This window comes from Falco punctatus, assembly GCF_963210335.1.
Source record: "Falco punctatus genome assembly, chromosome: 7".
Lineage (NCBI taxonomy): Eukaryota > Metazoa > Chordata > Aves > Falconiformes > Falconidae > Falco > Falco punctatus.
Window position 1 is genome coordinate 33,090,757 of NC_137587.1, and position 27,817 is coordinate 33,118,573.

The window sequence follows — 27,817 nt, forward strand, 5'->3', positions numbered from 1 at the left end:
TCTTTTCAGATGCTTGTAACTAAGTGCCTGTGAAGGTGGACATCATACAAGCATCCTGAAAGGAATTAATCATTTTGCATTCTTCACAGGTTTTGGAAGCTAATAAAGCTTTAAAATCTCCACTGAACGTGGAGGTAAGACATACACACTCAGTAAACGTGGCAATGGGCCTGTGGGAGACAGTACATCATACAGTCAAAGGAACACTTTGTGGATGCACAGCAGAGATGGGTTAAAGTTCTATCAGCCAGGTTAATTTATTTGCTAGCTTTTGACCTTCATGCAATTTTAAAGTGTTCTTTTTCATTACTATTATTTTATTTTTTTTTGAGGTTCAGCTGTATAGCCAGGTAGGTAAAAATCTTTTAACAGTTAACTCTTATTTTGGGAGACTATTTTCTACGTTAGTTATATCCATAGGTAGAGAAAACCAACTCAAGGAACAAATTAAGATATTTATTTATGTATTGTTACAAATTTATGTTTTTTCCATTAAACATATTTAACAGGACAACCTATTTGCACTCAGGCCTTTCAGCATTTTAATAAGCTAAAATATACACTTTTGGTGCCATATAAATTATGGTCAAAAATAATTCTCAAAGACATACTGAGGGGACAAGAACTTTAAGCAAAATAACTCAAGTTGAAATAGTCAATTCCCTTACAGTGGTTTCTATTTCATGAGATTATATTCTTTACACTAGCAAACTATATACAAACATTACCACAAACCTACTATAAATGCAAAAATGTAAAAAATACACAAACATATACACAAATTGCTGTGTTTCTGTCTGAGCTAACTTACTATTAAGAAATCCAGTACAAATGCATGATTTGTATTTATGTACTTAATTTGTAGTATCTAAATTTTTAACTGTAAACAAGATTCAGCATGTAGAGCAACTTAAAACAGTTGTCAAAAGCTTAAGTCATGAGGCCTGGAGACCAAGAGAACTATGCACACTAGGGAACCAAACTGACAATGCTTATATTGCCATGAGATTTCGAATATTTAAGAGATTTAGAAGTATTTAACTACTCTAAACAAATTCTTTGATTTCACTGTTTTACAAAATGCATACATGTCAATATTTAAAGTAAAATCAGTATCACATTTGCAGGTATATGGATCATGTTCAGTAAGTGTCTTGTTCATAACCATTTAACAGCTTTTTGGTTTAGTAGAAACCTTTCTTGGCAACTCAATCAAGCAACTGCAAGTGACAGCAAGCAATGGATATTCATAATCGACCACTTAATGAGAAAATAAAAACAGACACATCCCTTAAGCACATACGAAATCACTGGTGACTAACCTAATGCTCATCATTAGCCAGTACGCATAGGGTACGCTACATTGCTAAAAAGCTGCAATATTAAGGAACTATCAACAGATATTGGAAAGAAAATGGAAGCTGCCTTTGCACGGATGTGATGATTTGTTCTTTCAGTCGCTGCCCAGATTCTTACGAAGCATGATTTTTGTTTGTTGGGTTTTTTTAACAGATGGCTGTCTTTTGTCAGGTATTTCCCAGGCACTCATCAAGGTATTATTTGAAGTGCTACGATACTTAAGAACACCCAGGGTGACAGTTCTATCAGGACAGTATCGGACTAGGTAACAGTAGCAGTGTTTGTCAGTTGAACGTTAAAGAATTTGAACATTAAACATGGACCGTGCCAGTTTCAACCCACTACAACTATGGTAAGTGTTAGTGTCCACAGCAACTGATCTCAGTGGAAAATTCAAGCACAACATTTTTTGCAGATATCCTCGTGCTAACAGAGAATACAGTAATGTATCCATAGGCTTCCATTTCCAGGAAATACATCCAGAGTCAAATCTCATTTCGTATACTTTTCTAAGTGCTTGAAAACGCTTACAGTATTGAGCAGAGCATTTGATGAATTGCTTCTCATAGACAATATATACTTTTTGATTTAAAACACAAGCCACACTATACAAGACATTTTGAAAACAATGTCCTAATGTAAAGACTAGTTTGGCAAGTTTTGTGGTTTGGGGCTTGTTTTGGGTGGTTTTTTTGTGTTTTTCTTTTAACCATTTCAAGCACCACAAGATCACATTACAACTAAAAAACAACGCAGAATATACATTCAAAAATTAAGAAACTGCTTGTAAAAATAAAATGTTGGAAAAAATTTAAATCAATTTCAATGAAAGGGCTCAGTAAAGTGCAAGCAGTAAACGCAAGGGTTTACATAGTGAAAAGTGAATTTTAATAAATTTGTACAACATGTATAGCTGACAGTGAGAGAGACACTATAAACGTGTTTTACCTTGACAGCATGCCCTCAATATAAAAATATATTCTAATTGCATTGCAATACAACCAGATCACGACAGGACTGAAAGTGAAATGAAAACTGAAATGCCACTCCTCCTTTTCACCAATGTCAAAAAGAAAACATGTAGATTTATACTACTACAGCATACTCCAGTTAAATGAAGGAACTGGACCAGCTGAAATTACATAGCATGGTAATTGCAAATGAAAATAATACATTGCTACTTACTTGCATTGACTCACCACCACTTCTTGAGAAGGCATTCAGGAGGTGCCAAATTACAAATATGGAACTCATTCCTGTGCAAAATGCTCAAGCTTTGAGCTCTCACTAAGGTAGAGCTCCCCAGTTACTGGACACAAGTATGAACTGCAGCAAGTATTCATGTCATTAAATCTGCAGGTATTTGTCCTCTCAAAAGCTTCTCTCTTCTGCTTACAGAAAGTCATTTAACTGAAGTAACCAGGTCTTCAAAGCGTACCAAAACTTAGAAAATTCCAGCGAATGAAAACAAAACTGTCATATCACCTGTCCCCAATGCAAGAATCTGTTTGTAAATGGAGTTTTGTTTTAGACAAAATAAAGCAGATATGACATAAGTCTTCCCAGCAGAGGGGACATTTTCAAATAATTTACCTTTCAGTCAGATTCTCTGATGTTCAGGAATAGCTAATATAGTATCAGGATGAAGACACAGTAACTGTTTTCCTTCATACACTCCTATTTGTCCTGTAAGGCCCATCAGCAAAGTTTTTGCTAGGGGCAGGTATTAAATAAAAGAGAGGGAAACTACTTCCTCATCACCCTTAAAGACTGAAGTCTGACTGATAGCATCTGGTGTCCCTTTTTCAGTGGAGATTCTCCACGTTGCATATTTGCAAGATTTCCACTTACAACAAGCATATGACTATAACAAACTTATGCTCGGGCTAGTCATCCAAAGTGTTAAGGTGTTGAAATTCAAAATAAGTGTTTTCCCTATTCAGAGTAGTCTTTTTATCGTCCAGCTCTTGCTAATACAAGGGAAAAAAGTTTATTCCTGCACAGTCAGTGCCAAGCCTTTTAACTGCCCAGAAATGGCACAACGCCAGTTGCTTAATAAAACTCTGTGGAGACCCTAGTTACCTATTAAACTGTAAATAATGTCAGTACCAACTTTGATTTTTCAGTGTTTTTTTTAAATACTCTCACCCATCCCCAGTTCAAATTAAATGACCCCAAATACTCATTGTCAACTAACTGATGCCACACAATTTAAATTAAAAATACCCTGCGAGAGCAGCAAATCTGCAACAATATGAACTTAAAATAAAAGCGGATTATTAAAATAAAGTCTGTATAGAATTTTAACTACAAAATTATGAAGCAATTTGGTTTTACTTAGGATTTATCACTCTTACAAAGAACTGTTGGCCACAATAATATTTAACTGCTGTTTTTCTGAAGAATATTTTTAGCATTGTAATTAGTGTAATAGAAGACAAAAGTGTTTGTACATATGAGTTTAAACAAATTTAAGACACTTTTCTGTAGGATCATCATCAAATGATGCTCTTTTCAATAATTTGTGTAAGCTTCTAAACCACATAAAGGATAATGCACATTACATTTTATTCACACTATAAAAAAAGCACAATATACAGGCCATATCCTTTAAAGTGCAACACAACAGAACATTTCTGCAACATTCAGGTTCTTCAATGACCCACAAAAGTAGGTATTTAATATTTAGGAACAAATCCTGTTCACAGGTGTATCAACACTGAATCAAAATTCTGAATGGTTATCAAGCTTGCCCTTGCTGTAAGTGCCACACTAAAAGCGATGCTTATGACCACTTAAAAGATATTATCTTATGTGTTTCCATATTACATAGCCTTCATGTCTCATGTCCAAAATGAAAGCTTTTATCCTTTAGTCAGTGAAGAGCATCTGCAGAGCCCTTTATTCAAGACAGTTCTTTGACTATGGTCAGAAAACATCTTTAAAGTATACTTAGTTTCACCATACAGGCTACTGCTTCAGGTGTTAAATCTACCAAGAAAAATATGGTAAACTGAACAGAGCAAGCATGTCTCTGAGTTGGCAGCGCATGCTTCGCTATGTTTGGCACTATCTACCAAATATATTGGTAACACACAGTATAAGCAAGTACCAATTTGCTTTTCACTTCATAAATATTTTTGGTTGGATGTTTTGTTAATTATAGTTGCAAATCTCATTTGTTCCTGAGATGAGCATGACAACACAAAGTGAGCTCCCCCCAACAAGGGGACAGTCTTCTGCATTTCCAGCCTTGCTACCTGCCTGCTGAGCCAGATTTATAATCTCAATCCTCCCCAAGGCGCCACTTCTGAGACTCTTCTTGACGCACATCTGGCCTGATCTGGTTTCTCATTCCACCTAGGACATTTGAGGTTGCCTCTGTTGCAACAATGAAAGGTTTCACCACAGTTGGTGGAATTTGGCGGAGGACGCCTCCTACTGCTCCCGTTACTCCTCTGTTTTCATGCTCACGAGCAGCAGTCTCATAGATGGTTTGGGCTGTGTCCGTAATCCCCTTTGAGAAATGAACAGAAATTAGTTACACTGAAAAAGAAAAAGCAGCCTCTCCTAACTTTAAAGGGAAAATTAAACTGCCCAGCATTTGTCATCTTTGTGACTTGTATTATAGCTGTAGTACAGCTATACTGATATAAATACGATTTAGTTCTCCTCATGAAGATTAAAATAACACTACAATGAACTTAAAGATGAAAATATTTCATGTAACTTCCGGTGCATTTCTTGTGCCTAAAGGAAGAAGCTGTGTGGTACTGTGAGCTATTCAAAATGACAGAATTCACTGAAAGCTTGCCAGCTGAGGCCCAACTTCCTAGACATGGTATCAGGTGCAACTAATGGAAAGTACAAGCAGTACAGTAAAAGCAAGTTAGCACTCTAATTTTTGATACCTTGTCATGGTAAAAAGAGCTTTCACTTCTTTTAAATCCAGTGTTATGCTTAAATTCTAACCACCTCAGAACTGACAGTAACAGGGCGTTGGAGGGGACGGGGATGACAACACACAACAGATGATCTGGGGTGGGAAATCAAGTTTACATGTCTCAGAACAACTGTAAACCCTCACAACTGCAGAGCACTGAAGTCCTATTCACACTTATCTGCATAACATCTTCGTTATTTCTGCTTCTCTGATTTTTCCAGGCAACGTTTCTGTTGGTTTAAGATCACCATTGAAGACAGTCTTGTTCAAAATTTAAACCCCCTTCTTCATTTGGTCTTCTTAAACTAAACATCTGATATTTTATTTGCTGTCTTAGGAAATAATTCTGAAGCTTGGTTAAGCACGATTACTTTTGCACTCACCTCTTTTACTACACTGTAAGCTTTAGCTACACCTTCCCGTAGGTCTACTGGCTGATGAGCTAAACGATGGCGCGGGAATCGTTTGATCTTTTTTGCTTCAATAAAAGTAGGCCCTGGCGATACCATGTCATATGCAGTTTCTGCAGCTGCCTGAAGATTAGGAGTGAATACAAAAATACTTCAGAAGTCTTACAGTATTCTGATCACAAATTTAAACTACTAACAGAGTGACATAACTGAAAGAAAAGAATTCTAATTCCACAAATAATATTCGCTTACATCAGATTAAGGTTTTGTACAAGAACTTCTGGAATGGGTGCAGCTGTAACTATACATTAAATTCCATAATAAATGCGGTAGTTTTTGGCAGGGTTTTTCCCCCCTCTGATTGCATTGCTTCAAGGGCACCCTCTAATCTGTACAAAATGCTAAATATAGAAACCAAAACATTTGATCAACAGTATGTTTTTCTTGCAAACACACAAGCATACACATAATTCAATTTATGTGGATAATACCACTGTTTTATTACTATATATGTTCATGTTTAGGCATATATACAGTCCAGGGGCAGAAATGTGTTTTCATTATGTATTTTACATTAAGGAACGTAAATTTATTAATGGTTTAGTCCAAGATTACTTTAGGGTTAAATCCAAAAAAGCTTTAGACTTCATGTACATCAACACAATTAGTATTGTTCTGGATGCATTTTTATTGTTTGGTTTTGTGTTTCTGGGGTTTTTTTCTTAAATCAATGCTGATAAGCTAACATTTGAAAAAAATAATCTAATACTAGAAAATACGCATGCACAAAAACCACTTCTTTCTTAGTATCAGTGATTTTTTAGTGCAGCTGAGTATTTCAGTGTTAAACTAATATACTGACGACATTAAAAACAGTAAGAGCTTGGGTGCTCAGCAGTATTTTAATGCAATTTTTAACTATTGTGATTGATGCCATAGCTCTCACCTCACAGACTGCTACAAGCTTTGCTTAGTCTCCGCTTTCCTATATGAACAGCTGCTTTGTCTTTTTTTTAAGACATGCTCCCAACCTTAAATATGTAGCATTAAGATATTAGCTTAATATAGAGCACTTACTGGCAACACTTCTCATTATATGTCTGACTCCAGAAGTAATACACTATACCTGTATAGTCTGAACCATTCTGTTAGTTAGCTCCAGTGCTGCCATTGCAGTGGAAGTACCAAAAGAAGCTGCTCCTCTTTGAAAGCCTCTTACAATACGGCCATCCTTTCGGTACTGCTCTATTGGTAACCACACCAAGTCTTTCAGACCTTGGACTGAAAAAGAAGACAGAACACCTTAGTTAGAAAGTTCTCTAAGATAAGTAGAATGCCTTGAGAGGAACTGTAAACAAGTGTCAACATTGCGGGGATTTTCTTGTTGTGGGGGGTTTTCTTGTTGGGTTTTGCTTTAAAAAAGCAAACAAATAAATGCCATATGTGTCTAAATAGAAATAAGAATGAACTTACCTAACTGCACTAGCGAATGCATAGGCCCTACTCCTCCCAAAATTCCTGGTAGCTGGTTTTTCTTTATATCATTAAGCCATTCACTGATGGCATAGGAGAACAATTTATCCACACCTAATAAACTAAAATAAATAAAGTTGTTATTATTATTTTTCTAACATACAATTCCTAATAAGACAAATGCATTATTCACTGAAGTAAACACAGATACCATTTAAACAAAAGTAAAGCTGTTCCCAAGTGTCATCTTTTGTTGCTGTTGGCTAACCCAAGTGTTTCATGTATATGTGCTTAATAAAACAGAAGTTCAAGACTGCATAATTACATCCAGTTCAATAGGGAGTAAACATACAACTAAAACTAAAGGAGTTTAGCACCAAGATTAGCACATATATGAAACACTGTCCTGAAAATAGACGTTTTCTTGAACACTATATATTTGACAAAAACTAAAATAGAGAAATATTTGTAAAGTTAAAGAGTGTCTTCGATTTTAGAAGTGCATCTTATCAGAGAATTTGCTTTTTGCTTGCTACGATCAGTTATTCACCACAAACTTGTTCAAATTGCAGTATCAACATTAATCCAATACAATAAACTCACCCATGTCTGTAACAAAGTCTCTTCAGCTTTAATTCTGAGCAGTTTAACTGAGCAAGCCCAATGAGAATCCCAGCTAGTGTCCCCTGTAAATGAAATATTTTGTTATCACGTGAGTTTAGTCCTTCTGGATAGTATGTAGGTGAGAAATAATTTTAACATCTCATCTCATATTGCAGGTATTTCTGTCCAAACTGACACTCCCTCAGTCTCCACAATGCTACTTGTTGCAGTGCTATGAATTGCCACATGAAAACTTGCAAAAGATGAATCTGGCTTAACTGCCTACTCTAAGAAAAACACGTGGATACAAAAGGGCTTCTTCAGAAGTATTAATACATAAAAAAAATTATGTAAACATAGGTTTGGCATTAGGCATGTTCCAGGCATTCTGAAGCTGCTATTTCATGTTTGCATTTCTTTGGCAGCAGTGCAAATTCAAGAAGTTGCTGCTTCTACTTGTTTGTGTTTTCTTACTGACTTGCCATGACAAGAGTACAAACCAGATTTTTTGAGGTCTGCTCTGTAAACTCAGTATGATAACCAATACATATTTTTAGAAGAACTATGAACTTTTTCTTTTTAAATCTGTATTAGATTCTGCCATTGCTACTGACACCCATACCTTATTATTAGACTGCAAGGGAAGTACACAAGGAGAAAAAATGACAATACTTTATTCTGGCATTAATGAGGAAGAAAATAAAATTTACAATTCCGGCAACAGATAGTGGTATCATCCTTTGAGGGGCATCACAACTGTATACAAAGATCTCCAGCCACTCAGCTGATTAATGGGACTTTCAAGTCTCATTCCGAGTTAATCATACCCAGAGGATCCAGCCCCTAGTTTTCAAATTAAGAGTGAAACACTGTGAAGCTTCACTGAAACTAAGGAGAAGAAAAAAAGAAAAAAAAATTCTACAGTTCTCAAGATCACATCAATAACGACCAGGGAGCATAAAAATATACCCTGACTCATGGCGGGGGGGGGGAGGAACAACACAATGGACAGACAACACCATCGATTTTTTTGTTCTGTATCATCAACATTATACACAAACCTGATCCATTGATACATGTTTGCCATGGTAATCAAGCCGTATTGGAACTTCCGATGTAAAACGAAATTCTCTGGGATACATAAAGGAAATTTTATAGTGAGAAACATGAAAAAGGAAAGAAAATTATCTTTCAAAAAAAAAAAAAAAAAACCATGGTTTCCTATCCTCCTGGAATAGGATGCCATACCCTTTTCTATAAACCATAAATCCTCCAGTTACTGTGTTAGTACTTCAAAGTGTACAAAATACAGTGACAAATTTGGCTTTTCTTGGTTTATTAAGATCTAGTTGAGGTTAACATTTATAGTAAATTTAACAGCCCTGCAAAAGTGCTACTAATCCTGCAGATGACATCTTCCCTCAGTTTTCACAGCATGAATTTCAGTTATTAAAAAAAGAAGGGTATGGCTAATGATGGTTCTGTGCACACAATTTAGCCCTGCAGCTGGAACTTATTAAAAAATTCTGTTAGTGATGTATGTGATGAAATAGAACACAGTCCTTCTCTCATAATTGGGCGCTGTGCTGCTTCCTAAAGCACAAATCTGTTAGAGGCACTTATGATCTGAATACACAAGACAAAACTTCTACATAACAATTTTTATAATCACTTCCCAATCAAGACTACATTAAGAGTTTCTCTTGTGATATTTTAATCTCATACCTCTCCCATGATACCCTTTTCCTTTATATACTCTCACCTCTGGTTATATTAGATCTAATTTACATTGTTAGACATAACAGTACAAACACTGGTGTTTTTATTCATTTGTAAAACATCTAATTACTGGTTCTGTAGAAGGCAGAGCTTTGATTTTTTTTCTTGTGCACAGCAGTGTGTAAAAGTTAATAAAGAAAATCCTGTTACCCTCCAGTGATAGAAAAAAAATCTCATTACCACAATCAGTCAAAAGACAAAAAAAAAAACCCCAAACAACAAAAAAAAGCACCTTGTCATAAGGTCAGAATGCTTTATCATTACTCTTTCTTAAAACATTGAGCAGAACAGCTCTGTGTCACTGGAAATTCTGTAACAGAAGTTTACCTGAAAAATACTGGCTGATCACTGTACGATGTCACTTCTTGTGAGAAATGATGATCATCTCCATTAACCACGTCCACAGAATCAATGCTACCATTTTCATTTGCTTGTTTGTGTGATGAGAAAGAAATGACTGGACTTGGGTCCTTAAGGCTGCTGACATGCCTGGGCAAACTACACGTAACTTCAGCACCAGGAGACTTTTTAACTAAGATAAGAAGTCATACACAGTAAACTGACTCATATTTTCCACAGCGATTACAAAAAGATTGCATTTATACAATTATTGTGTCCTTAGTAAGCAATAATGCTTATTAATAGGAATTACTAGCCAGACAATATTTAGATTCTCTTCTCTTAGTAAGATTGTATCGTAGTTATCAATAGAAATTATTACAAGAAGCCTAAGTTGAGGTTTATGAATAAGCATAATAATTCATCTAGTTTTACAGGCAGTATTGCAAAGTATTTCATTATCTACGCATTTCAGTGAGACATCTCAACAGAAATAGGGAAAGTGTAACTGCTAACAAACTCACAAATATAGTTAATAGAGGAAATTACTTTTCAACATATACTGATTTTTTACATCAGATGGTGTAGTTGAAGTGCTGCTTTAACTGTACACATACATTGTACTGCTTATTTACAATCCTGAACTCTGTTCCTTTCTTTAGGGCTTACACAACTTCAAGCTATTAGACAGACATACTCCTTTATGCAGGTATTAAATAGAGGTAAATATTATAGAGGTATTAAATAATTTGTTTTACCAGTAATAATTCCTAATATTATATATACAGTCCTCAATTTTTTCAGACGTTGTAATTAAATATGCTCTGATTTTGATGAAACCTTTCATACAGTGGAGATCCCAGGTGTTGAAGCTCTTTGTTGGTATTTAGAAAATACAATAATAAAATACCTAAAGTTTCCGTGTTCTAACAAATTAGTTACTGATGCTGAGGTTTGGTCACTAACATAAGTTTTTACACACACAGAATTCACATGTGAATTTATAGACACGTACACACATTAAAGGAGAAAGAAGAAGCACTTTCATTTAAGATTTTTGAACAGTATACCTTCAGGATCTGGAGTAACTAAGAGTTCTACTTCTGTAGAAAGGCTAGTGAAAAAATCCTTCAGGAAAAACAAGGCATCCTAATGTCAAAAATAAAATACAGTCAGGTTAAAAAAACAAAAAACAACAACAAAACCCCCACAAAACAAGACCAATTCTCAAAAAAATATTATCTACAATGCCAGCTCTTTATTTCTATACAGATAGGAATCAAAACACACTACTTCTTTTCAGCCTCTAACACGTGCAGAAGCCACACAGAAATCTAGGACAGAAACCAGAAAGATCCCCTTGGTTACTGCCCCCTGCTACATACAATATGATTTCATAATCTATCTAGCTCTGTCTTAAAATTCCAGGGTTGTTTTCATCATCTCTACTCTCATTTTGGAGACTGTTCCAGAACTCAGGTGTTTTAATGGCTATACATTTTTCTCTGATTTCTAATAAAAAGCTATTCAAGTATAGTTTATATTAGTCTGCCAATGTCAGACAAATTATTCCACATCAGATCTCACCACTGCTTCATTATAAGTCATTAATCTCTCTGCTGCTAATGTCTTGTTAACATCTGAAAAGTTATTACATCCCATTTTCTTCTTTTGACAGATGCATCACACTGGTGTCTTGTTCATCCTATCATTAATGACATCTGGACTATTTTTTTTTTCCTTTTTTTTTTTCCAACTGATAAGCAGACAACTTTAGTAGTAATAACAAGAAATTCTAACGTTACTGCATGCAGCCCTGTGCTTCCAAGAAAGCTGTAGTTAACCGTGCAGAAGATGTAAAGGTGAATTTTGTTTATGATACAAAAGAGAAAAGATTTAGGAAAGTAATCAAAAGGGAATGCATTTCCTCACTAGATGGCAGTATTTCTACGCTTTTTTCCTATATGAAAATTTCCTATATGAAATTATTACAACCTTCCTATTGAACACTTCCTATACAGTGTTCAATTTTTCTAACAGTAAAATGAAAACCTGGTCTCTAACGTGTATTGAGGGAAACAGAAGGTAGGTATGGAACTCCTCATTATGCTCTTGGGGAGAAAAAAAAACACACCATAACCAAAATCCACATCTCTCCGCAGATGACAAATTAAGCAAGAAATGTCTCAACAAAGAATAACTGCACTTTAAATTGGAATGCACAAACACGTGTAGCTTCCTTACTGGTGCAGAAAAAACACCCAACTGTTTCTTGAGTATATGAAAAATACTTTGCACAAAGGCTCGCTAAAGAAAGTAAAACAATTTCTCCCACTTCTGTTCTTCATGCCACTGCAGTTGATAGCAAGACCAAAGCCTTCGGAGTCTAGAGGTAGTCCCTAAGCATCAAGTGCCCTTGACTAAAATGCTGTGTACAGCTTCTAGATTAATGATTAACCTTTTTCAATTAAAAACACCAAAGTCACTTCATGAACAAAGCAAGATCATTCAAGAATAAGTATATGCTTTTTACAAGCCATAATTCCAAAACATTTCAGATGATCAAAAATCTCAGGAGGTAAGCTGTTACTGAGTAAACAGCCAGGTCTGCAGATATTCTTAGTTTTTAGACTAAAAAAAGGCTAGTCTCTGTAAAGCTGGAGCAGAAGGCAATTTCTAAAGTGCATATAAACAGAGTGGCACAGATCCAAAAGGTATGTGTGATTTTTCATAAATAAAAGAAGGTTTCAAACCAAGAAAACATCCCCATAAAATGTGTATAAGTATCTGGTAAAAAAGCCCAGTAGCATTAAATAAACCTAAAATTATTTTGTTTTTGCATTGGCACAACCAACCTGGTCAATATTGAGGCGAAGTGGCATTAGTGAAACACGTAAACAACATTCCTGCGGGGATCTGCCAGACTCTGGGCGGACATGTAATGCTTTAACTGTTAACTGAAAAAAAGCAGGATAAATAGAAGTAATAACATTCACAATTATTGCATCTCAGAACACGAGTTAGCAAAAACCTTTACTGCAAAACCTCTGTACTAATCTGACTCTACTTACCAATTATAAAGCTAGTATTAAGAAAAAAAAAAGCCTACTACGGATATTATAAAAAAGGAAAGTAAAATAGGAAACGCTCAAATTCATAAATCCTTTATACAACCAGTAAAACTACAGTATATCATAAAACTACAAGTCTGCATGTGTAGTGAGAAGTGTAATCATACTCATACAAGCAGATGGTTGCTCAAAACAAAATGCAAAAGCTACCAAAGCAGTCCTGCACATCTACTTTTTTTAAAATGGCAGAATCTCAAAACCATTAATACCTGCCATACTAATATTCAAACTGATTTTTTAATTAGTTTTCATATCCACAAGGAGCAAAGCAAGTAGCTACAAACAAGTTATATTACTTCAGTGTTCCATGACCTCATACTCCTCCTTGTGCAAGATTAAAAAATGTATACAATCCCCACAATGACAGTTCAACCACTATAATTATAATGAATTAACATATTTCATAATGATACCATGTTTGAATGTGCTTTTCTGGGCATCTCCTTACTGCAGTAGAGATAGAGAAATTTATTCATCTGTGATGTAGCTAAACGATCTCTGATCTCCAGGTCTTGAACAACAAAAACCTGTCGCGACACTGGCTGCTCCAACAGACTAGATTCACCTCCCGAAGGGTATACCTCATGCTGGAATTTCACCTTGTAAACAGGAAAGAAAACCAGCATAATCAGCTTCAATGAAAAACAGTCTTTAACAATTGAATACTTCAATAAAACCAACCAACCAAAACAAAACAAAACACACCACCATACAAGAACTTTAAAACCTATCTACTACCTTAAATTTAAAGGAATAATATTAGGATTTCGGAAAGCTATTCAGATTTTTGCATATCTACCAGTAGAAATCTTCCAATTCCTAATTGTGTACATGTTCATATTTTAGGACACAAAATTTAAGCCAAAACAGAGCCAGTGTGAAACCAAACAAGGTTTGCTTTTCATTTTAATATCAGCTCTGTTTTTTCCTCTCAATCCTGACATCTCTCTACATCATGTTGAAGACTGTACTAGGCAATCTTGCAGTTCTTGAATCCTGCACTTTTTATGCTTAGTAAAGTAAGGTTTCTCCCCTACTGACAGGCTTCTCAAGTAGCTTCTTCCAATCTCAGGTTCTTTTTTCTTTACTCACTTTAGTCCATATAAATTCTGATCCGTTACCTTTCTCAAATTCTAAAGTATTCTGAATTCTCTCCTTTTCCTCATCTCTTGATGGAGTCGTCATTTTTAAAGACTGTGGTTACCTACAAGTCATTCCCTGCCTCGATAACCCCCACAGCATCCGTGCCCGCAACGTAACGCGGCAGAGCACGCACGGCAAGGAGAGCAGTGCCCTCTACTGGCCAGATACTGAGAAACACTAAGTGCCCTGTACTCAAGGTACATGCGGTAACGAACATCTGAAATGTTGAAAAGAAAAATGGATGTTTATCATAAACACTGCTCAGAAAATTCACGTTTCCGACATCTTCTCCTTAATTTCTTGTTTAAATATTATTATTAATCATTCAACCAAGTTAAGGGTACAAGTAGGGAAAGACAGGCTTTATGCCTCAGCACTAACACCAACTCTAAATACCTGCAAATTGAGAGAAATCATTATTACACTTCTATAAAGACGTTTTCTACGTGGACTATTAAACGCTTCCTTTTTTCCTCTTTTTTATTGCAATGTTATTGTTTTTCCAGGAAAGGCTAAAATAAGTATCAAACATTTCTGGCAAGCTTGACAGAGCTTCTGAGCTTTAGAAACTATGTGGACTATAAAAGGCATTTGATTTTATATAGTGCCTTTCATGTTTATGGAAAGGTTTGAAAAAACCTTAAAAGGTTTTGTTATCCATTTAACATGAAATTTGGTTAATTCCTTGCCAACATTCTTCACAGGGCCAGAATCAACCACCTAGTTTCTGTGTACACAGGCTCAAAAACCCAAAACATACTTATGCCTAGAAAGTGCTAAATACGTTGAGAGAAATAAATGATATTATGATATATCAGGACGTTATTTAATATCCAGTTATCAAGTGATACACTGAGCATCTCAACTCATCTACATCCCTATTTTGGTAGAAAATTTAATTTCCTAATAGGTGTATCAATTAAGAGAACTGAAAACAGAAAAACATAACAGCAGCTGCAAAACATAGTTATAATAAACAAAAACTTAAGGAATATCATAATACACTTTATCTTTAGAAACATCTTTATTCAGCAAGTAAACAATACTATGCTAGAAGAACAAACATATTTTTTGTCAAACAAATTCTAAATTCATCACCTTCAAAGTGACTGCTTAGATGTAGATACTAATGGAAGAAAACCTGCTGAATTCTAATGGAAAGCTGTTATCAAATACATGCAACATGCAAAGATAGTCACACACAGATAGTCACGGCTGAAGATGTTTCTGTCATTCACCTTGCTTAACTGTATTTCCATCAGAAAGTCTGGGTTTCTTCCTCTTCCCCCACATGCTGTACTCCGTCCGTGCCTCGTTGGTGTATGAGAAGGAGAACTATGGGGACTTCTGGAGAAATAAGAAAAATATACTCTCACAGACCAAACTTAAAGCTATCTCATTGTTAATCTAACACTAAAAGCACATATGTTTCACCATATATAAATTATTAGCATTTTAATGTTTACAAAAGAAAAACATACTAGAAAAAACAAAAAAAATATACTGGAAGCTGTATTACTGTTAACCAAATATTTTCTTTTTGTTGTTCAAGGAATGCATACTTAAGCAAAATGCTAGGTGTATGCTTCCCACCAAATTATCATTCATAAAACATTTCCTTAATTTTGACTCTTTGTCTTATGGTAGCTGGAGTCTGGTTTTTAGGAAGTCATGTAAGATAGTCTCTTATGCTCCTTTAGCCTTAATCTCTTCAGGAACATCTAACTTATAACACAACCCTTAAAACCAAGCCCATCCCGCCATCCCCAAAAAAACCACCAGAACCAAACACAGCTTGTCTAAATTAAAACACAGGAAAAAACACAATCTGGTGTGCAGAGCTAAACTGAGTAAGAAGGTTCCACACGATCTTTAAAAGTTCCTTCCAACCCATAACATTCTATGATATATTTCCTGTAACACGGAGCGAAGAAGCAAGTGACAGAGACTTGAGATTGCATAGGAAGATTACTTAATTTTCCTTTGATTTGAGGTTATTTTTAAATGTTCTAATCTACACAATTACATACAACACTTACACAAACACTTACACAAAACTTTTTGCTGGAGATGGTGGTGGTGCAGTCCCAAAATCCCTTCCACCATAAAGATGCCAAATAAGAGAAATTTCCTTTACAACGTAGCGTACCAGTGGAACAGGAAAATGAAGGGGAGCTTTGCTAGTATCTGTTTTTTTTATAGGTTGGCTGAAATGATTTTCTTTTATGATAATTGCATCATCAACCATTTTTTTTATTACTGGCTCTTCCTCTTTTTCCTAATTACAAAAAAAAAAATATATCCCATTGAGAGGGTGAAATCTGCTTTCTTTATGGACATTTTTGTTTAATTCTTTCTTATGGAAGGAAAAGAAACTATAAAAAAAGCTTATACAACAAAGGCTGGGTTTAGGAATGATTCTTAATCAAGTAACTTAAAGACACAAGCATGTAAGAATAAACTAGAAGCTGAGAAGTACTTAAAAAAAAAAAACCCGAACAAAACAAACCTCAAACTGTAAACAAAATAAAGAAGTGAAAACAAACAAAAAGCATTGGAAGAGCCTAAGCTACCATATTAGCCCTTTTGGAAACAAACAAGCTCAAAGATAACTGGAAAAATACAGCTTCTAATCAGGGATTCAGAACTAGTTCTGTTGATTAAGTAGAATACAACCAGAGATACTATGAAAAATATGAACACAAGCTGTCTTCAGCAAGTTCAGCAGTTTCCCAAGTCTTTTAATGCAGTAGACACACAACGATGTAAAGGCACACACATGAGCTTTTTTTTTTTTTGAGGTTTTGCAAGGAATATATGCCTATAAAAGCATTGAAAGCTTAGACTATGAGAGAAATTAATAAATAATTAGAAGATGTGCAAAGCTGCTATTTTGCTAAAAACAGTATTTTCCTTAAAAAATTTTTTTGACTATGCCATTAATGTAAGTCAAAATGGCAATGATAAAACATGACTAAAATGTAGGGAAACTGCCAATACAGTTTACTGTAATATTCAGATCCAAAAACATACTGCTGAGATATAGAAAAATCATACATATTTGAAAATATTTGCAATCCTTCCTAACAGTAACTATGCGTGCAGTTCAACAGAAAGATTATTTTCCTATTGCTCTGCTCACTGATAAAAATACCATAAAAACATATGAAGTGTAATTTGTCCAGATTCTACATAGGCTTTCCTCTAATTCAGTTTATATATGGATTTTTTATTAACACTGAAATCATCTTACAGCAACAGCAACTTTGGGTGCAAAAAGAATGCAGAAGTCATCACTTTCTGCAGGAACATCTCCCATGGCCTCATTTATCAGGTGATGAGTCAATGAAGCATAAGTGGGACTTGGATCTTGTGAGACGTTTCCACTTTCGTCTGGAAACAGGAAGAGATCTGAGCAAGATGGCTCCTGAGTTTGAGATCTGTCATCCAGAACTCCTGGGAGTTGAAGGAGGGTGGAGAAAAAACACATTTCAGTGGAACAATCTTTACAAAATATGACAATATGAACAAAATGGCCTAACAGTTAACTAAAATTTGTTACTTCAATTACATCAAGGGAATTTGTTTACTACATCTTGAATCAATTCCTCCCACAAATAAATTTTTGAAAATTTTAACTTGTCTACCGTACAACTGCAAGTGATTACAACAATCACAACTAGTTACTAGTAGACATGAACTGACACAATACAGAAAAGCTATTTGTAAAAAGCCCACGGATTTAAAAAAAAAAAAAAAAAAAAAAAAAAAAAAAAAAAAAAAGAAGAAACACTCACCTTTTTGTGTCCAAGTTTCTTATTCTGGTAGTAAGACCACAGAATCAATAGCTTTCAGTACTACACTGACTGCTCACCTTCCAACATCAAAAAGAGGGCCAGATATCATGGAAATAGTGCAATGCTCTACTTGCAGTAAAAAACCCTTAGCCAATTTAAAACCGGGATTTAACTCTAGCCATGATGCAGAAGCCATAGTCCTGTGATAAAAATCAATTATCTTGCTCTATCTGCTAACTGAAAGATTTCCTCACAGCTAAAGTTCTTTCTGTGACTCAGAACTGTACCATCCTTCTGGACTGCTTTCATACACGGAACAGAGGTGTCCGATTCCTCCATACTGCAGCATGCCATACAAAACTTACACCCATGCTAACTTACACTCCTTGAGAATCTGGGGTTTTGATTAAGTCCCACAAAGATTCCTTCCTTGCCGTTTTCAGTATCTCAGTAATATGTATTTGGCTCAAATGTACTTTTACATTACTGTTAATACAAGCAAAATTTGTTTGATACTTTGAAGACTTCAGACAAAGGTACACACCCGTTCTTGTTGCATCATCTCTACATACACAAAACTTTCAAACCCATTTTCCCTCCAAAAAAGTTGTCCTTTTTGTGTACTTATGCCTCCAGAGGATTCTCACCATTAGACTCTGGCTTCATGGCAGCAGCAGTCTGTTGAGTCTCAATTTCCTCCATTGCATCACTCATCAAATCCCGTAAAATCTGTTGCTCTGATTCTGCGAGGCCTGGTCCGTGGGAAGATGGCTGGCTAAATGTCTCTACCTGTAGGAGAGGAACACACTTACATCATAGGCAATTGCAATATTGTGCTGAGTAACATTTTGCTAGAACGGCTTGATATGCAGCTCAAATTTTAAGAAGTAACACCTTAACTTTATAAATAACCAAGTGAGCTGGAAGTCCAAGCTCGATGATTCATAAGGTAGATTAGAACATTATGGTTCAGGGTATTTGGATCCTCAGAGTACCTGGAATTTCCTTCTTTAGACAAGAATAAAACACAATAGGTAAGCAGCACAAAATATTTTAGAATATTAAGAAGTGACAAAAGCAGAAAAAAAGGCACTGTTTTACTCTTAAAATATATTTAAGTTTAAAGCAATCTATTAATTTCTTTGCAGGAAATCTCACATTCTTTGGAATTAGAATGGGGATATCAAAATTAAAACATACTGCCAGGAAGCATAAAGTTAAATATATATTATTTTGCCATTTTATACCTTCATTTTTGGCTTGCTAACTCCACGTTTAATCTCTGTTTTAACAGGTGGATGCAAATCACCATAGCTTGCAATATATTGTATGAGATTCATTAGTGCAGCACATGAATCGGAGCAGGTACGAATATGGATTACATCACTGGAACAGTGCAGTTCAAAACGTGGTTTAGTCTAGATAGCAACAATAGAAAGGTAAGAATACACTTCAAATTAGCCCAAGGTGCATAAAAATAGCATCTATACACGGTTGCTTTTAAATTAATTTACTTACTTACTTAACAGGTCAAAAAGGACGTTAAAAATAGTACACAAATTGAAAAAGCTTCCTTGATTCTCAAGTATAATAAAGTAAAGTACTTTTCCAATCACAATCTGTCATGGACATTTTATGTTTTATTTGTGATTAAATACTTACTCTTTCCTCATCAGAATCAGATTTTACTGCTGTAATGGTTAGTTCCAGCAGACCCATATCCATAACACGAACATAATCTGAATGACAATTAATTAAAAAAGAGAGAGAGTAAGAGAGAGAGATAAGATTTAATAACAAACATCATCCTTACTATGCATTTTTGGTTATTACACCATTAGAAATAGCATAAGCAGGGATCTTTTTTATTAAAACTTTTATATCTTGTTTCTCCTTCTTTTATGAGGATTACTCTCAGAGTTCAATTTTCAGCCACTCAAATCAAGAACTCAAATCTTTTCAATCCAATATATCACTCCCACTACCACCATCTGTGTGCAGTGTAATCTTTTAAGATATTTATCTTCATCCCATCTGGCTGAGTTAGAGAAACAGAGGGCACAGAGAAGCTGGGTGACTAAGCATCCTAGCAGTTTTTTTAGTTGAAGTGAGAGAGGACATTTTCACATTGTACTAATCTTTCAGTACCATTAATAATTTATTTCTTATATATATGAAATATATATATATTTCTTATATATATATACGGGTATATCTTTACTCTGCCCTTCAGTAGATATTCTCTTACCTAAACTAAACACACATATTTTTGGGCACTGGGTTTCAGTTTCTCCAGTTCATCTGTTAAATATTGATTCAAGTTCCTCAGTCCTTAAAGGTTGTTGTACTATATCAAAGGGAGAAAACCAGCGGATAACATTCTTTTCACAACCTAGAACTCTGTGCTGTGTAATGTCTTTCAAGTTCAACTGTATCTCTCTCATAAAATGAGATCTCTTTTCTATGAGGATTTATTTCTGTGCCAACTCCAAATTTTACAAATACTCTTTTTTCAAATACGCATTATGGAAATCTAACACGAAAATTATGAACTTGCAAGTTACTGTTCTCTGACACACAAATCTAGAGCACTCAGATTTTCAGCAACACTGTATTACACATTCATATTCAACCTGCTGCTTTTTATCTCCTCAGACTCATCTTCAATAACCTTTATACATGCTGAATATGCCTGTAGTTTTGTTTCTTTACACTTGTAATTCACTCACTTCTGAAACATCCTTACCTCTATGAAGGTTCACCGTAACAGTGTTGCACTTGTCAGACAAATGCAAGGCAGCTTCATCTAAAATTATCCTAAAAGATGGGGGAAAAAAAGAAATGAAATAAACATACCAGAGAAGTGCTGTGCAATTCACCAGACAAAAGAAATTCCTACAGAAAAAAATATTTAAAACCATAAATATATCTAGCATATCTTAAATCCAAACACTTCATTCTTTCATCGTTTCCAGATCCACTAGTAATTAACCACTGTAAAATATTTTCACCATCACTGATTATTTTATCTGCATTTTAATTTATATATTTGATTCTTCCAAGAATAAAAAGCAATGCTTTCGGCATACAGATTTATCACTTATTTCCTTTTTTGCCTTTTTTCTTTTTAATAATGTAATAAACAGTATTTGAAACAAACTTGTCTATAAGGTTTTATCAATAGAAACAAGTAACTTGGCAGATGTTTTGCATCAGAACAGGTGTAAGAGAATGAATATTCAACTACAATTGCAAGAAAAAAAAATCATTAAGAAGTTAGAGATGTTCAGTAATCACTAAATATTTCCTCAATATACCATCTCCAAATAACACAACTTTAAGAAATCTTAAGGTGCTGCTAATTAACAAAATAGACTCGCTTCAGGCTATCTTTCAACTGCATTAAAAATTGGAAAGTTTCTAGTTGTTAAAGAAAGCAAACCTAAAAAAATATATTTCACCTAATACAACAGAGGAATTACACATGAACGAAGTATATTTCAAAAGATGTAAACCAGTGTGATAATTTACACAACATGAATGCTTTGTAGGTCAAAAAATCAGACTGGTACTATAAATTTTTACAGGAGCTTCCATGTTTCACAATTGCTTAAATTATACCTGAGAGTAGAAGAGGATTTATCTACCGCAACACTGCTGGAAATGCTGAAAGTTTCAACAGTAAGTAGAGATCTGACTGGCAAAAACAAGGGCCTAACAAGAAACAGGAGGAAAAAAAATTAATATTCTGTACCTATTTAGAAGTCTTATAGGTTACCTAAATAGGTCTCCCCAGGCCTAGGCAAGCGTTTAGCCTACTTCATATTGCTTACGGTTTTAGGGATTTCTGTTAAGTACTTTTTCCAAACAAACCTAAAGAAATAATTCTTAACAATACACAAACTCCAACCTTCCTAGAGAATTAATACATAGCTGCAGTGCCACCAAGTGACATACACTTGCATTTTATTTACCTGTAATCAAGAGCACAACTCCACAGATGTACATGAAAAGTTGTAATTGTAGCTGGAGGATTATATCCCAGAACAGGCTCATCAGAAATATTCAGAAAATTTAAAATCTAAAAATCACAAACATATTATAATGCTTTTAATGGTTTATTAATTTAACAGATATTATGTATTAGAAAGGAGAAAATCTGTAACAAGTATGACAATAAAATGTTTGATTAGTAGAAGGAAAAGAGTGAACAAATCTCAGATATTTAAAGGTACTTAACCAGTACCTGAATATGGAAAAGCATGGAACATAAACAGGGTAAAATATAAAGCACCCAAACTGCTGCCTTAAAGGTACAGAAAAGATCAATCCACAGACACCTAAGTGGCTCTGTGCACTATGTCTCACAATCCATTTTTAAAGCATTGCCCAAATACAGTTTCATTCATCTTTCTTTGTAGTTGTTACTGTAGGGCTAGTTAGTATTTTATTTGTTCTCTATCTGAAAAGTCAACTTTTCTTGCAATACTGTACATTGTTACAAGGATCTTCAAGTTATCTTTCTTCCTCTTGGGGCAAGGAAAGGGGGGGGGGAAATATGCTCAGAATCAGAAATACGTGCACTGCTCTGTATATGCTGCTTTCTCATGTATCACTGCATCCTATCCTCCTCTAAGATCCGTCATAGTTCTATAGTGTAACGGATTTGGGAGAAAAGTTCTTTTCAAATTATTCCAAGCCTGGAGCATATGAACACTGCTAGCCTCCTCTACCTACTTCTTTGGTTGTCTTTTTTTATTTCCCCCTTCCCCCTCCAAAAAAGATTCCCAAGTACATTACAGGCAATATTAATTGAGCAAAACTTCACAGAGCAAAAAAGCAATATGGTGTAAAGCAGACTACATGATCACATGTATCTACAGGAACACCGTGCTGAGAAGAAAGTAATGACAGCAGAGTCCAAAGCACCAAGTTCAGTTCCATGCTGCTATACAATAAAAACACACATAAAAATAAACAATAAATATTTAAATATATATAAATAAATATAAAAATAAAATAAAAAAGAAATAGAAATTAATTAAAAGAAAGTAAAAAAAAATTTAAAACCCCATACATACTGGAGGATAAGCAGGATAAACTTCAATGTCAGGCTTTACTATCTGTAATCCAGTATGGTGTCAGTACATGCAACTATACTGCTACACAGCATGTCCTAGCTCATGCGTGTTTACACACAGCTTCTGGATCAAGGGTCTCTAGTCCTGTTTGCTAAGCTATACCTCTGCATCCATGCATATCAGTACAACCCTTCTAATTCAGAAGTTTGAATTCAAAGCATTTATGTAAACTGCTGCTCACTACTTCCCCAAAGTCTCCTTCTTCATTACTGCTATTGAATGTAAAACAGGAAACTGACAAGGGAGAGATGGGACTTGAGGAATGCAGTGAGCAGAAGGGAGAAATACATAAATGCTTTCAGTGCAGCAAGTAGGATGTTGGGGGTTTTTTTGAGGTTTGTGGGGGTTTTTTTAAGTCAAGGATTATCCAATACTTGGATAGCATTGGACTGCTGAGATTTTCCCTCTGAACTATAGCAAACGAATACACAAATAAGATTTAAGAGGAAGACTACAGTCTGTCCAAGGTCTCAAAGAGACACAATAAAGAATAACACTTTCAAGAGCAGAGTAAAATATTAAGACACAGCCAAACGCAAAGATTTTCCATTGAGGTTTAGTTTAATATTTAAAGCAGTTGTTAAAGCAATGAGACTCAAAGTGAAGGTGTAATCGAGAAAACTGTAGCAACCTGACCTGTTCATGCCAGCTTAAACCTGAAGGCAGTACTCTGTGTTGAAGGGTGGCTCCTCTTAGTCCAACAGCAACTAGAAATTCCTGCAAAAGAAAGTTGCACAGGTTAGTTTACATGAAATACATGTAACTATTTGGCAACTGGATTATTAAACACAGTCATCCTTCTGCTCCCAGAATCTCCAATTGTCTAGAAATGAAGAAAGGACTGGGCCAGGATTAAACATTCAAAAAACCTTGCTTCCTACTACAGAAACCCTAGATAATACAGTCTTAATACTTTTTGCAAAAGGATAGTATAGAAATTACAATTTTGTGGTGGTGATAGGAAGGCTACCTGTTCATATATTCTGATATTCACCAGAAACTGCCAGAAGCATCAACCACATGTAGTGCTTTCTTACAATGTTCAAATTTGAGTCAATTGAGCCCCCGTGACATTGCACTGGTCTGCAGAGTCCTTCTTCTCTAGATAATTCTACCAACCTGTTTGTAACAACTATGCCTGCTAAGAGGTCATCTTCTAGCCATGCTAGTAAACGCTACTGTCAAAGCCAAACATACCACTCATTTACCAGAGACACTCCAAAAAGGTAAGCCAAGTCTGCCTATTAGGCGACACTGTTAGTAAGCTGAGCAAAAGGCTTTTAACTCTTTATACTTGTTCTTGCTTGGTTTCACACCAAATTAAAACTCAACAAAAGAAAAAGAAGGAAAAGAGTCAACTGGCCAAGAAATACATTCAGTAAAGAAATACAGTGGGATCAGCAGAGGGGAGCATTACAAGAATTAGTATATTATGCTGATACTTAAATTTTACAATCCACCCAAAAGATTCTAACAAAAAAATTATAAATTGAAGATGAATGACTCAAAGTTTTATGTTTTCTTCATCTATAACCCTTGTAACCCCACATCTAAATACTTCCATATAAACAAATAACTCAATTTATAAAACCACAAATATAAAACCACAAACCTTTGTATTGCTCTCCATTTTATCAGATTGGATTTTGACTGCAACAGTCAGCATACTTGGACAATCCACTCCTACACCATCTGAAGTAGTCCTACTAAGACCATCTTCTTCAGAAAAACAAATAGTAGGTTCCAACCAATGGGGACGTATTGTGCTGGGCAGTCGTACTTCAGAGGAAGGGACAACCCCATCTACCATGCCTGCAAAGAGATTTTAGAATGAGTCACCTCATGCTTCAAAGCTGTTACTAGTGAAGAGTTAAGGAAAAACCTTTTAAATTATTTTAATTACCCTAAAAAGGCATTAACAAAGTTACTCATGCACACTGACAACCAAAAATTGTGAAGGAGAGATTACCCAATATTTAAAGCCATGGTTCTAGCTAAAATCTTCAATGTGACTATAGGGTTTGATTGATTATTTGCCCAACAAAATGGCAAAGCTGAAATAAAGGACAGAAATCTATAGGTTATGTGGAAAGACAGGAATATGTCTCTCCTTTTAATTTTATGAGATGGTGCCACGTTAACCTTTAAACACACAACAATTAAGCCTTGCACTGAAAATCCATTCACTTGACTACCACTGATTCTGAGACATTTGAGGGGAAAACCTTAAAAGGTTTTACGATATGGGGGTTACCACCCATACAAACTACCGTCACCTTAGAATTCTTCACCTGCTGACCCAGGAAAGATACAGCAGCCACTGGTAACCTGTACCTTTTTAAACTAAAAAAAACCAACCATGTGTAGGAAGTGTGCACTGCAGAATAAAAACCACACTGTACAGCTACTTTGCCAGAAGGCCGTAATATCTTTAAAGACCAGCACTTGCCAAGGAAAGTTTGAGCTGAATTGTAACTAAATACAGTCATTATGAAGTTGCATTACTGTAGTACTTAGGAGCATTAGCCACGGCCTAAATCTAATGTGCCAAGTGATACACTATCAGATGATGGGGTCAGGCAGGAGAACAGCATTTCTCCTAAAAAGATTCAAGCTTCTCATTTCAAATTGAGTCCCAAAAGCTACCTCAATCCCACTCCTACCTTGATGATATAAATTGAGGCTGCTAGAATGGAGACAAACATAGTGTCTGTCCTCAAAGCCTTCATATTTAGTCACGCTGAAAAGTGAACCACTGTTGAACTCAAACCAGAACTCGCCATATTTTCCTTCCACTGTACTTCCATCATCCTGCTGAAGGGAGAACAGAAATGATAAAATGATTGCTTGCCAAGTTTGCTGCAGTTAGTCTGAGCTAACATAACGCTTGCTACCAATACATATTTCCCTGCTTGCATTTAGTTATTCTCATGTAAAGCAAACAGAATCACTATAATACCATGCTGCATTATTGTCTAATTATAGTACAACAGCATGAAGATTACAGAATTACTGTTACAAACACTTGTTCCTTCCAAAACCCGTACACACATCATGAAGGCGACCTCACAGTCAAAACAACAGAACAACTTGCAGCCCCTGTGTCTCACCTTTACATCTGTGAATACTGACACTAATCCATGTGTCACGTTTAGCAGAACAGACAGAAAGCTTTGTGAGTTCTTATTCTGACAGTCAAGCTTCTTCCTTCTGCGTGAACGGTAGTTTGGATCAACAGTGGAATAATACTGTAGCGTTTCTTCCTCAGATCCACTCTCATCATCTAATAGAGAAAATGAAAAATAAATAACTCTCTGGCTAGTACACATATCAATAACTCATTGTTTTTCCATCAGTAATGTGATTCAATTTCACACTTATTTAATTAACAGTAATCTATGCTTTTCTTCTTGGTTTAAGTAAATCCTTTCTTATAAATTTACAGATTCTCTCCACTACCAGCTTAATGACTTCAGCCAATTATGCTTTTGAATCACTATAGTTCTAGATGGTTTAAGTGTATTACCATAATGAACTGCAGATTTAAATTGACTAAAGCTGTCTTTACTGAAAGTGTTGATGAGCTGGCTGGCCACAGATAATCCAACACCGTAAGAAAGGTTTTCAAATGTTTCTACAGGAGATGGAGCAGTGGGTTCCCACAATAATAAATCATTGCTGATCCTAGGAAGAAATACTTTATCATTATACAAAATATATGACTATATTCCCCTTTAATATAAGGTCAGTCAAGCAATATTTTCTTTGCAGACTTCAAATAACAAATTTCAGATTTCATAAACAAAGAAGAGGAAAAAGTTCAAGAACACAAGAAAGAATAACATATTCATGAGTAAAAGCAATGAATAACAAAAAGTAACTTTCTTCTGTAATTACGGTATGCGTATATCAAAGTCTAACACTTGACAATGACACAAAAGCCTATTATTAGTAGGTGTATGTTAGCTCAGTAGGTTGGAAGCAGGGTGACAAAACCCTATTTTGATCACATCAATTTTCAACCACGTTGCAGGAAACATTAGTTCCTTTGATTTCAAGTGAGTCTGTCTGTCAGGGTAAAGACACGTGTGACATTTAGTACAGAAGTACACCAACCAAATATTCAATGAAAGGTACAGCTTTACCACTTTGCAAGTGAAAAAATGCTCTGGAAGTAAAGTAACGCCTATCAGAGGCTAAAACAGATCAGCATCTCTACGTAGGTATTATGCTAAACATTAGCTATTTTTTTAGTTGATTTAATCTAGTTGTTTTTCTTGTTTTTCAGACAGAACACTAAGAAATAAATGCTAAACATATATTTCTAACTTGGGTTCACTTTATTTTTCATAAGCCTTTGTAAGGCTTACAAGACTGGGTGGTTAGGGCTCCTTCCCCTGCTTGCCTTGTGGACTCTTAATTTTTAGATGGAGAATCACTGAATAAATAGGAAAGAATAAAATGGAATTCAATAGGGTTTGAACTACAATGATCTATTATAAAGGAGAATTTAGAAAGATTAGAGCAAAATGAAACATTGAGAATCAATCTGAACAAAGTATTCACTGAAAGCAAAAGACTATTTAACTTTGCCCTTTGTTCACAAAATCTGTCAAACAATTTTTAGCAGATGGCTGCTATAGCACTGATCAGATATACAACATAGTGACAGCTCTGGTGATAACTTGGAAGAATAATT

General features: G+C 35.2%; 1 protein-coding gene across 4 annotated transcripts in view; it reads right to left on the bottom strand.

Annotated features, from left to right (window-relative positions):
- Positions 1-435: 435 nt before the first annotated feature.
- ATG2B (autophagy related 2B) overlaps positions 436-27,817 on the bottom strand; it is a 48,186-nt gene continuing 20,804 nt past the window's right edge. For 2 of the 4 annotated variants that reach the window (XM_080397737.1, XM_080397740.1), the window contains 24 exons: positions 26,645-26,802; positions 26,229-26,401; positions 25,782-25,932; positions 24,731-24,930; positions 23,755-23,835; positions 21,952-22,058; positions 21,599-21,691; positions 20,724-20,794; positions 19,640-19,716; positions 19,225-19,395; positions 18,625-18,766; positions 17,434-17,636; positions 16,232-16,458; positions 15,419-15,527; positions 13,451-13,636; positions 12,762-12,863; positions 10,977-11,055; positions 9,895-10,099; positions 8,850-8,919; positions 7,789-7,871; positions 7,186-7,307; positions 6,839-6,993; positions 5,686-5,835; positions 436-4,876 (listed from right to left, as the gene is read on the bottom strand). In XM_080397737.1, coding sequence (XP_080253863.1) covers positions 4,646-4,876; positions 5,686-5,835; positions 6,839-6,993; positions 7,186-7,307; positions 7,789-7,871; positions 8,850-8,919; positions 9,895-10,099; positions 10,977-11,055; positions 12,762-12,863; positions 13,451-13,636; positions 15,419-15,527; positions 16,232-16,458; positions 17,434-17,636; positions 18,625-18,766; positions 19,225-19,395; positions 19,640-19,716; positions 20,724-20,794; positions 21,599-21,691; positions 21,952-22,058; positions 23,755-23,835; positions 24,731-24,930; positions 25,782-25,932; positions 26,229-26,401; positions 26,645-26,802 — 3,346 coding nt within the window. In that variant the 3' untranslated portion in view covers positions 436-4,645. The remainder of the gene's footprint in view (positions 4,877-5,685; positions 5,836-6,838; positions 6,994-7,185; positions 7,308-7,788; positions 7,872-8,849; positions 8,920-9,894; positions 10,100-10,976; positions 11,056-12,761; positions 12,864-13,450; positions 13,637-15,418; positions 15,528-16,231; positions 16,459-17,433; positions 17,637-18,624; positions 18,767-19,224; positions 19,396-19,639; positions 19,717-20,723; positions 20,795-21,598; positions 21,692-21,951; positions 22,059-23,754; positions 23,836-24,730; positions 24,931-25,781; positions 25,933-26,228; positions 26,402-26,644; positions 26,803-27,817) is intronic. The other 2 variants (XM_080397738.1, XM_080397739.1) reach the window with 2 other exon arrangements.